At 41.1% G+C, this 11,880-nt stretch overlaps 1 protein-coding gene across 1 annotated transcript in view; it reads right to left on the bottom strand.

Annotated features, from left to right (window-relative positions):
• Positions 1–3,060: 3,060 nt before the first annotated feature.
• The window catches only part of braf (B-Raf proto-oncogene, serine/threonine kinase), a 34,917-nt gene continuing 26,097 nt past the window's right edge, over positions 3,061–11,880 (bottom strand). The window contains exons 18-19 of the mRNA XM_060903303.1: positions 5,961–6,114; positions 3,061–5,882 (exon numbers count right to left, since the gene is read on the bottom strand). Coding sequence (XP_060759286.1) covers positions 5,860–5,882; positions 5,961–6,114 — 177 coding nt within the window. The 3' untranslated portion in view covers positions 3,061–5,859. The remainder of the gene's footprint in view (positions 5,883–5,960; positions 6,115–11,880) is intronic.

Here is an 11,880-nt window from a genome sequence, read left to right as displayed (position 1 = left end):
CAGTCAAATGGGAAGACTACAGGGGACCTTCTAATAGCCACAGCCCGAATTATCGGCTCTGCACCTTTTAGAAGAATTTTCAGAGGTGGGTTAGCAGACTGCAGCTACAGTAAATCCCAATAATCTCAGAACAATCTCTAGCTCACTAGGCTTTTCTCACAACGGTCTCTCATCAGATGATGTTCATCCTTCAGGGTCGAAGATAACCATAAATTCAATTTGGTGGGTGGTGGTTGTGGGTCCAGATGTGACTGAGGAGGCCAATCTGGGCTTTGAAGGTACATCCACATGCCAATGTTGAGTACCTTCACCATCTTTTTGTTGTATTTCAACTGCTGAATGGGATCCTTGCCAGCTGTGGTGTGCTGGTCAGTGCAAGATCAGAAAACATCAACTAGTAGGAACTGAAAGTGGTCTTATATCGAATACTCAAGTCACCCCCAACTTGCAGGAAAGCACCTCATTGGGTACACCCAGGAGAGTGATGTCTGCAAACAGAAGTGGTGTCCCAGATCTGGGAAAGGTTTGGCAAGGCACATGTAGACCACCAACATGAACATTCCTTGTGGCAATGTACAGTTCTACTGGGAATGAACTGTGGCTACAATGCTCTGTATAAACACAGTCTGGAGCACTATGTGAAGGTCATCATCCACATGGCCTGAACATCTGGCCCCTACCATGACATACCACTCTCCAAGAATCGCCTCCTCCTCATGGCTCCACGAAGTCTACAATGCTGCTACCTGGATGTCACCATGCACCTTCTCCAGGCTCTTCATGGATAGCATTGCCTCTCCCAATGGCGTGTATGGCAGTCATCTCCGAACACCTTTCCAGTCAGTCCTAAACGGGGATTCCTTGTAACATTTTGGCATAAATCATTCAAGTGATTCTGACTGTCCTGGCAATTAGGAAGTGTGAAGTAGAACAGAGTTTAAGTAATAATTCTGGAGAAACTTAACATTTGCAATATTATGTCTATGAAGAAATTTTTTTTAAAAGGTAGAATTTCTTAGAGGCCAAGAATATTTACCTCAACTTAAGAAATTCTTAAGATGGCACTGGATTTCATTCAAATTTCATACTAACTTCATGTTAACATAATAACAAACTAGAAAAGCACTCGGAGAGCGCAGACCTCCACCAAGAATCCTTTAAAAAAATCCGGGATCCAGAAGGTGATCCGGATCACCGCCAAAATTTAATGGACTGTTACTTGTGCCCAGTCACACCTCTGGAAAAAATTTCAGAGCAATCCGTTCATTACTTTTTCCGTAATGTTGCTAACAGACAAACCAACAAACAAACCAACGCTACCGAAAACATAACCTCCTTGGCAGAGGTAACTAGAAGGGAACTCTGTAGAGAGAGTGTATACTTCTGTCAAGCCACATAACATCAAAATTAAATCATCTGAACCTAGGGTAATACTAAAACTGTACACCAAATTTAATTGAAAATCAGTTCACTACTTTTTGTTACATTGGAAACAGACCCAAACCTCCCCAGCCCGGAACGTCAAGGACGTAGTAGCTCATCTGGCCTGCCATCAAAACCACCATGACGACCAAAACATCAAACAAAACTGAAATGTGACAATGTGAGAGAGGACCAACCTCCACGACAAATTGTTTACAACAGGAAAAATTAACAAAAGGACTACATTTTGTTTCCCAAGGGAAAATTGACCCAAAACATTGATCAGAACTGAATTCGCATGATAAGTGAGAGAGATACATTTTCTTCTGACTAGAATTGTAAGTTGACCTAATTACTAATTTGTTAGCAAAAACAAATTGACAATTGACAAAAATTGACAATTGACAAAAAAAAAAAAAAAGACAATACAAATTACCAAGTGTTGTGCAGAAGGACTAGTTCTTTCAAATAAAACAATCAGAACTGAAATCCATTGAGAACCGAGGGAGGAGACACGATTTAACTGAAAATAAAAGTTGTCAAATTGTTTACAACAGGAAAATCAACCAATCAACCAAGTTTTGTTCCTCAAGGGAAGATCCCAAAACATCGATCAAAACTGAAATTGGATGAGAAATGAGAGAAGAGATACAATTCTAGTGAGAAGCCTGGAAAATTTGCTCCTTTAGCCCAATTACAGACTTGTTAGCAAAAAAAAAAAAAAAGACAAAACCACCAAGTTTTGCGCAGAGTGATGAGTTCTTTCAAACAAAACAATCGGAATGGAAATCCGTGGAGGACTGACGGAGGAGATACGATTTAACTGAATTGTGGACAACGGACGGACGCCATGCCATGGCAAAAGCTCATCAGCCTTATGGCTAGAGGAGCTAAAAATCCTGGATCCACATACAGCTCCAGGGGTGGCATGGTGGTTTAGTGGTTAGCGCTGTTGCCTCACAGCAAGAAGGTCCGGGTTCGAGCCCCGTGGCCGGTGAGGGCCTTTCTGTGTGGAGTTTGCATGTTCTCCCTGTGTCCGTGTGGGTTTCCTCCGGGTGCTCCGGTTTCCCCCACAGTCCAAAGACATGCAGGTTAGGTTAACTGGTGACTCTAAATTGACCGTAGGTGTGAATGTGAGTGTGAATGGTTGTCTGTGTCTATGTGTCAGCCCTGTGATGACCTGGCGACTTGTCCAGGGTGTACCCCGCCTTTCGCCCGTAGTCAGCTGGGATAGGCTCCAGCTCGCCTGCGACCCTGTAGAACAGGATAAAGCGGCTAGAGATAATGAGATGAGAGACATACGGATCCAGATTTGCATCCAAAGCTAATCAATTGTTCCTTGGCCCATCTTTCATCAAAATCTGTTCACTATTTTTTGGGTTACATTGGGAACAGGCAAAAACCAAGGCAAAAACATATAACCACCTCCAAAGTTGGAGGAGGTTGAGTTATATAAAGAAATTCCAGGGAGTGGCTGCAGTCTGCTTCATAATAAATATAAAAATAGTGAAGAAATTACCCCGTCCTGTTTGGTAGAAACTTGGTTTACTACTCTACAAATTTTCACCACCTGTATAATTTCACTTTAAAGTAATACAAAAAAAAAAAAAAAACACAAATCCCAGGTTTTCATGCACTTCTTTAATATATCAGTTTTTCATATTCACAACAAATACATTAAGCTCTTTTTCCTTTTATATTATACAGTCTTAAATATTTTTACACAGATTTTTTTTCAGAATTTCATCTATCAAAATCTCTTTTCTTAACCTTTATTTCTTCATTGGAAACATTGTATAACTCATTTCATTGTTTGTTTTAACTCCATGCCTCCTAGCAAACAGACAGTATTTTCTTTGTACAGCTATTTACAAGTGAAAAGAGTCTCCCAAAAGCGTCTATGATGGTTCTCGGTTGAATTCATTTATACTACGGCTTTAAGGTGCAGGCAAGGTAAAGGAACAAAAGGAGATACGAGGAAGTCGAACTAAGAAACGGACCAGGATGGAAGAGAAGGGCGTGAAGGAAATGAGAGTGAGCAGGCCCTAAAGAGGAAAAAAAAAAGAAAGATAGATCCCCAAGTGTGCTGCAATAATTTGAAAGAAAAACCTGTTTAGTAACATTCTCATATAAAAACAAGGAACTCTTGAAAATAAATACAGCACTCTTAAAAACTTGCCACTTTGTGTCTACCGACTAAAATGAGGATTGACGTAGTCCATGGCATGTGGGCAAGAACGAGTCCATTTATACGTCTCAAAATGTATCTGGGCACCAAGCAGGTCATATCCAACAGACTCGGAACTTCCTCGTGGATGCTTTCCGCTTAATGGTTTCACCCCCCCCAAAAAAAAAAATAAAACCCACAATAACAATCCTTCAAAATAGAAATAGGCCATTCGGTACAAATCCTTAGACGTAACTCCTATGTAACAGAGTGCAAGGGTAACTGGAGCCTTCAGTCAGTTTGTGTCAGGCTCTGGGAGTGGATCTTAAACTGAGACGCTCAAAAACGCGTCGTTTCCTGCAACACAAAGGTAGACAGATCTCCACCATTCGTTGCGTGTTACATCAGAAATAGCCAAATAAAGACAAAGACTTTCATCACGGTCACAAATATTGCTCAGATTCTTTCTCCATTTTTCAAATTTAGCTTTATACCCTTGGCCATATCATAACATGTAGCGACTTTTAAATCCTGGTGTGATTGAGTCCCCCCCCCCCAATCATGTTTTAAAACGCTCTGACAAAATGTTCTGTCCATAGAAGGGCAAATTGCTTGCTTGCATCAATCTGCTTTAGAAAAGTGCAAAGGACACGCAGCTTATCATCCATTTATGCAATCACAGAAAAAAAACACTTAAAAATAACCCTCTCCAAGAGGTGAAGAGGAAAAAAACCCCCACAAAATAAAATTAAAAGCTACATAAATAAATCTACATTTGCAGGCCTGCCTGTCCATGGAAACAAACAAAACAACAAAAATAACTTCACACACACACACACACACACACAGGAATGACAACGTATTAAAACGTCAAACGTTTGGTCTCCAAGGATGGTCTGACTTCAGACTTCGATGGAGGCAAAGCAGGGAAGGAAAGCCGAAGCGGAGATTTTGCCTGGGGACGTCTGCGAGTGCAATATTTCACACGGCCACCTCACAGGGAGTGCAGCAGCAAAGACATGACGCAAAAGATCTACAGTGTGCAACTAAACAACTGCTATCCATAAACTGATCCTAGATCAACAGTCTTTCACACGCGTCCCACGTCCTTTAATTCACCAAAAAGTGAAGCAGCTTGTTTACTGAAGGAACGTGCGACACCTCGAGGTTGAGTACAACCTGTAACACAATGTTCCAGTCTCGGTTTTGTGTGATCCTGAGACCAAGTTCCTTACATTTAGCTTAAACCATATATGAACAAGGGGGGAAAATTATTTAAAAAAAAAAAAAGGTCCATCATATATTTTTTTTTAAAAAAGTTCCACCTGACTACAAGCTTGTTGCTTCTCACAGTAACCACGTCCTGAACAATATATTTGCTTGGGTCATATTGGGGAACTCTGAAATGGGTCAGAAGTGTCGTCAGTCCTTTTGAGAAGTGAACTTGAAGGAATGTACTGGATGTGCTATGCGCATGTTCTTGAACAGCAAAGGAAAGAGAGGGGGAAAGACAAAAAAAAAAAACCAAAACAAACAAACAAACAAACAAACAAACAAACAAACAAACAAACAAACAAAACCCAACCCCCAAAACCAAAAACTCAAAGCAAACAAACATCAAGAAAGAGAAAGTCGCCAGCAGCTCTGGCCAACGGAAATGTAACAAAAATCAGTACAGTACAAGGCAGCCAAAAAAAAAAAAAAGGTCTCTAAATGCTATTCACATCATCTGGCTTTAACCTGGACCTTCTGTCACGCCACCCAATGAGCAGGGCAGGGCAGGGCAGGGCACTTCTCCAGAATCATGCCACTGGTCAAAGTGTTGGTTCTGCGCTCTGATTGGCCAGCGCTAACTTTATATTTAAAAAAAAAAAAGTGAGGAGTGAGTGGGCAGGGCGTCCCACCTCTCATGGCAAGACTTTAATGTCCTTTATTCGTTGTCTTCTTTCATCCAGTGGCCACCCTCACGTTTCTGTCCGTCAGCGTCGTTTACATTTTATGCGCTTTTCCTGGTCTGGGGGTTGTGGTGATTGATTTTTTTTTTTTCCCCAGCCATAATGCCCAGCTGATTTTTTTTTCCGATTTTTTATTCTTTTTTTTTTTTTAATAGTGCTTCTGTCAATACCATTGCTTTTTTGGGTAAAGAGGAAGAAAAACAGCACATTCTTTGAAACTATTTTTTTTTTCTTTTCAGTTGTAAGGATGAACCCACTGTAGGAACACAAGACATCAGAAAAAGTGACCAGGGATGAGTGTTTGAGTCGGCAGCACTACTTAAAAGCTGAAAACTCCCCTAAAAGAAGAAAAGGACAAGTGTTTAGAACAAATACAATGATGTTAAGATATTACTGAAGTCAGCGTGTGGGGTTACCGTAGCCTCCAGCCTGGATGGGTGTTTTAGGCGAGGCGCAGGCGTACAGACTGAAGTCTTCTGTCTGGAAGCCGGCGCGGTTGAGGGATGGTTCTGAGGCGCTGCGGTGGATTTTGGGTAGTGAGCGTGCCAACAGTTCAATAGAGGCCAGGATCTGGGGTGAAAGAAGATGGACAAAAAATTATCACAATACATCAATTGTCCTCGAAGTCTCATCTCATCTCATCATCTCTAGCCGCTTTATCCTGTTCTACAGGGTCGCAGGCAAGTCGCCAGGTCATCTCAGGGCTGACACAGAGACAAACAACCATTCACACTCACATTCACACCTACGGTCAATTTAGAGTTACCAGTTAGCCTAACCTGCATGTCTTTGGACTGTGGGGGAAACCGGAGCACCCAGAGGAAACCCACGCGGACACGGGGAGAACATGCAAACTCCGCACAGAAAGGCCCTCGCCGGCCACGGGGCTCGAACCCGGACCTTCTTGCTGTGAGGCGACAGCGCTAACCACTACACCACCGTGCCGCCCCTGTAGGATTTTTAATGAATTAATTGGTAAATTCCTCGGTAAAATAAGTATTTGGTCACCTACAGACAAGCAAGATTTCTGGCTCTCACAGACCTGTAACTTCTTCTTTAAGAGGCTCTTCTGTCCTCCACTCGTTACCTGTATTAATGGCACCTGTTTGAACTCGTTATCAGTATAAAAGACACCTGTCCACAACCTCAAACAGTCACACTCCAAACTCCACTATGGCCAAGACCAAAGAGCTGTCAAAGGACACCAGAAACAAAATTGTAGACCTGCACCAGGGTTGTTTGTGTCGTTTCCCTGCCTGTACGTCTTAATGCAATAGCGCTCATTTAGGCTAGTTGTTTTCTTGTTTTTAAAATGAAACAAATGTCGATTTATTGTATTCTTCCCCAGCAAGCTTAGGAACATCACTGCTCGAATATCTGCTAAACTATCATTTTAATGAGAGCACGGGTAGACAAACTAACATTTAAACATAACTTCGTTTTATTTAAGACCTTCCGTGTCAGGTTCCAGGCTCCGCCGAGCCGAGGCTCTTGCCGGCTTCTGATCACTTCCCTGGGAGAAATGTTTCCCGACTTCAGAACTTTGGCTGAAGTGGCACTGGTTATTCCAGTCTCCAGTGTCGCAGCAGAGCGCGGGTTCAGCCTTCAGAATAAAATTAAAACGTCAATGAGAAGTCGTCTGTCCGAGGCAAAGACGCAAAATTTAATGACAATTGCCTCGGCAGCAGTCTCCATTGACGACTTTGATTATGCACAAGCGAGCTCCCAATTTAAATCCATGCGGGCCAGAGGGAAGGTTTGAGCTCATGCAAACAGGTCAAATTAGATTGTCACTTAAATCGTTGTAGTGGACTGTTCATATTTTAACTGCAATTGTCTTGCTACGTTGTAAAATAACATTGTTCATATGCCCGTTAAGGCTCAACAGCCGCAATGTTTTTAGCGGAGGGAAAATGGGTTCACAAGAGACCGAACGTCAGAATCTCTGTTCATCTTTTTGCATCATAAATACATAAATAAATGATTAAATAATACAAGCTTGTTCTGTGAATTAATTTTTAAATGAAAATGAGTCCATGAAAACAAGTTATTAAATATATAGCATTTATAGCCTATATACATTGTCATTTAAAAGCTAAAATAAAATGACAGATAATAATGGACAATGACGGAATTTTTACGACCCTGTCTGTCAAAATGACGGACAATGAAAAAGTCTAACGCAACCACTGGTTCATTCTCATACTCACATCCTCCATTTTTCTTTCCTGTTTCAAATTTGTATCCCACAATGCCTTGCGCGAACAGGGAAAGCCCACCACGTGATCCATGACATAGTATCTTGAATTGGGTCATGGTGAAGCAGGAAAAAGATAGAGAATTTAGGGCCACGTGCCCCTGAATTCATTATCTGTTTTTTAAATAATAAAATTGGAAGTGTGTGGTTTGAATTCTGTAGCTTTTGGTCCACTAAACAAAAATAATTGTGCCAGGGAAAGTTCTTTTTATGACCTAAACTTGAAAAACCTGAAAGGTAGTCTACCTTTAAAGTACACATTTAAAAAAAAAAATCTGATTTTTAAATGGAAATGCACCTTCTCTTAGATGACTGATTTAAGTTCGATATTAGTCTGCAAGTCACATTTTTTAAATAGAACACTAAAATTATTGCCACTCGCACACGTCACTTTCTCCTATGAGCAATACTGGCGCTTGCACTGCACTTATATTTTTAGAACTTTGAATATTTTTATTGCTATACTGTTAAACTCCTGTAGGGCTCCAATACTGAGAGTCTTGTTTCTGGTTCTTATCTCGTCCAATGCGTTTCATTGCAAGTTAACATACATACAGTGGTGCTTGAAAGCTTGCGAACCCTTTAGAATTTTCTAAATTTCTGCATAAATATGACCTAAAACATCATCAGATTTTCACACAAGTCCTAAAAGTAGATAAAAGAGAACCCAGTTAAACAAATGAGACAAAAATATTATACTTGGTCATTTATTTATTGAGGAAAAGGATCCAATATTACATACTTTTGCCACTCACAGATATGTGAACCTCTAGGATTAGCAGTTAATTTGAAGGTGGATGACAATCAGGTGTGAGTGGGCACCGTTTTATTTAAAGAACAGGGATCTATCAAAGTCTGATCTTCACAACACATGTTTGTGGAAGTGTATCATGGCAGGAACAAAGGAGATTTCTGAGGACCTCAGAAAAAGTGTTGCTGATGCTCATCAGGCTGGAAAAGGTTACAAAACTATCTCTAAAGAGTTTGGACTCCACCAATCCACAGTCAGACAGATTGTGTACAAATGGAGCAAATTCTAGACCATTGTTACCCTCCCCAGGAATGGTCGACCAACAAAGATCACTCCAAGAGGAAGGCGTGTAATAGTCGGCGAGGTCACAAAGGACCCCAGAGTAACTTCTAAGCAACTGAAGGCCTCTCTCACATTGGCTAATGTTAATGTTCATGAGTCCACCATCAGGAGAACACTGAACAACAGTGGCCACTGCTCTCCAAAAAGAACATTGCTGCTTTTCTGCAGTTTGCTAAAGATCAAGTGGACAAGCCAGAAGGCTACTGGAAAAATGTTTTGTGGACAGATGAGACCAAAATAGAACTTTTTGGTTTAAATGAAAAGCATTATGTTTGGAGAAAGGAAAACAGTGCATTCCAGCATAAGAACCTTATCCCATCTGTGAAACATGGTGGTGGTAGTATCATGGTTTGGGCCTGCTTTGCTGCATCTGGACCAGGACAGCTTGCCATCATTGATGGAACAATGAATTCTGAATTATACCAGCGAATTCTAAAGGAAAATGTCAGGACATCTGTCCATGAACTGAATCTCAAGAGAAGGTGGGTCATGCAGCAAGACAACGACCCTAAGCACACAAGTCGTTCCACCAAAGAATGGTTAAAGAAGAATAAAGTTAATGTTTTGGAATGGCCAAGTCAAAGTCCTGACCTTAATCCAATCGAAATGTTGTGGAAGGACCTGAAGCGAGCAGTTCATGTGAGGAAACCCACCAACATCCCAGAGTTGAAGCTGTTCTGTACGGAGGAACGGGCTAAAATTCCTCCAAGCCGGTGTGCAGGACTGATCAACAGTTACCGGAAACGTTTAGTTGCAGTTATTGCTGCACAAGGGGGTCACACCAGATACTGAAAGCAAAGGTTCACATACTTTTGCCACTCACAGATATGTAATACTGGATCATTTCCCTCAATAAATAAATGACCAAGTATAATATTTTTGTCTCATTTGTTTAACTGGGTTCTCTTTATCTACTTTTAGGACTTGTGTGAAAATCTGATGTTGTTTTAGGTCATATTGATGCAGAAATATAGAAAATTCTAAAGGGTTTGCAAACTTTCAAGCACCACTGCATGACAAATAAAACTGAAGTAATTTTGTCTCTGTAAAATATAGCAAGTTCCAAGTTGCATTCCATGGCTTCAGACAAAAATCACAGACTTTTATCCGTAGAACCTGTACTGGCATGGCTAGATTAGCTAACATTTGATATTATAATATAATATCCGGGGGGAAATACTGGTTTACCTCTGTCCGTCCGTATCTTCATCCATCCAAAACACCCTTTTTCTCGGCAACCACAAAATCATAGCCACTCGGTACCGAGCTTCAGCTTGGGGTTCGATACCATGTACGGTATACAGTTTTCAGGTCTGTCGCACATCGACTTCCTGTTTACCGACTGAACGCATTTCCAAAACATATAGGGTGGATTTTGACACCATTTTAAGAAGCAAACGCTATTTCAAAAGGACAGTTGACCAGGATATTACAACCCCGATTCCCAAAAAGTTGGGACAAAGTACAAATTGTAAATAAAAACGCAATGCAATAATTTAGAAATCTCAAAAACTGATATTGTATTTACAATAGAACATAGACAACATATCAAATGTCAAAAGTGAGACATTTTGAAATTTCATGCCAAATATTGGCTCATTTGAAATTTCATGACAACAACACCTCTCAAAAAAGTTGGGACAGGGGCAATAAGAGGCTGGAAAAGTTAAAGGTACAAAAAAGGAACAGCTGGAGGACCAAATTGCAACTCATTAGGTCAATTGGCAATAGGTCATTAACATGACTGGGTATAAAAAGAGCATCTTGGAGTGGCAGCGGCTCTCAGAAGTAAAGATGGGAAGAGGATCACCAATCCCCCTAATTCTGCACCGACAAATAGTGGAGCAATATCAGAAAGGAGTTCGACAGTGTAAATTGCAAAGAGTTTGAACATATCATCATCTACAGTGCATAATATCATCAAAAGATTCAGAGAATCTGGAAGAATCTCTGTGCGTAAGGGTCAAGGCCGGAAAACCATACTGGGTGCCCGTGATCTTCGGGCCCTTAGACGGCACTGCATCACATACAGGCATGCTTCTGTATTGGAAATCACAAAATGGGCTCAGGAATATTTCCAGAGAACATTATCTGTGAACACAATTCACCGTGCCATCCGCCGTTGCCAGCTAAAACTCTATAGTTCAAAGAAGAAGCCGTATCTAAACATGATCCAGAAGCGCAGACGTCTTCTCTGGGCCAAGGCTCATTTAAAATGGACTGTGGCAAAGTGGAAAACTGTTCTGTGGTCAGAAGAATCAAAATTTGAAGTTCTTTATGGAACTAAGGGACGCCGTGTCATTCGGACTAAAGAGGAGAAGGACGACCCAAGTTGTTATCAGCGCTCAGTTCAGAAGCCTGCATCTCTGATGGTATGGGGTTGCATTAGTGCGTGTGGCATGGGCAGCTTACACATCTGGAAAGACACCATCAATGCTGAAAGGTATATCCAGGTTCTAGAGCAACATATGCTCCCATCCAGACGACGTCTCTTTCAGGGAAGACCTTGCATTTTCCAACATGACAATGCCAAACCACATACTGCATCAATTACAGCATCATGGCTGTGTAGAAAAAGGGTCCGGGTACTGAACTGGCCAGCCTGCAGTCCAGATCTTTCACCCACAGAAAACATTTGGCGCATCATAAAACGGAAGATACGACAAAAAAGACCTAAGACAGTTGAGCAACTAGAATCCTACATTAGACAAGAATGGGTTAACATTCCTATCCCTAAACTTGAGCAACTTGTCTCCTCAGTCCCCAGACGTTTACAGACTGTTGTAAAGAGAAAAGGGGATGTCTCACAGTGGTAAACATGGCCTTGTCCCAACTTTGAGATGTGTTGTCATGAAATTTAAAAATCGCCTAATTTTTCTCTTTAAATGATACATTTTCTCAGTTTAAACATTTGATATGTCATCTATGTTCTATTCTGAATAAAATATGGAATTTTGAAACTTCCACATCATTGCATTCCATTTTT

The sequence above is a fragment of the Neoarius graeffei genome, chromosome 21, assembly GCF_027579695.1.
Source record: "Neoarius graeffei isolate fNeoGra1 chromosome 21, fNeoGra1.pri, whole genome shotgun sequence".
Classification (NCBI taxonomy): domain Eukaryota; kingdom Metazoa; phylum Chordata; class Actinopteri; order Siluriformes; family Ariidae; genus Neoarius; species Neoarius graeffei.
Note: the sequence above shows the minus strand (reverse complement) of the source record. Positions and strands in the feature narration are given on the sequence as shown.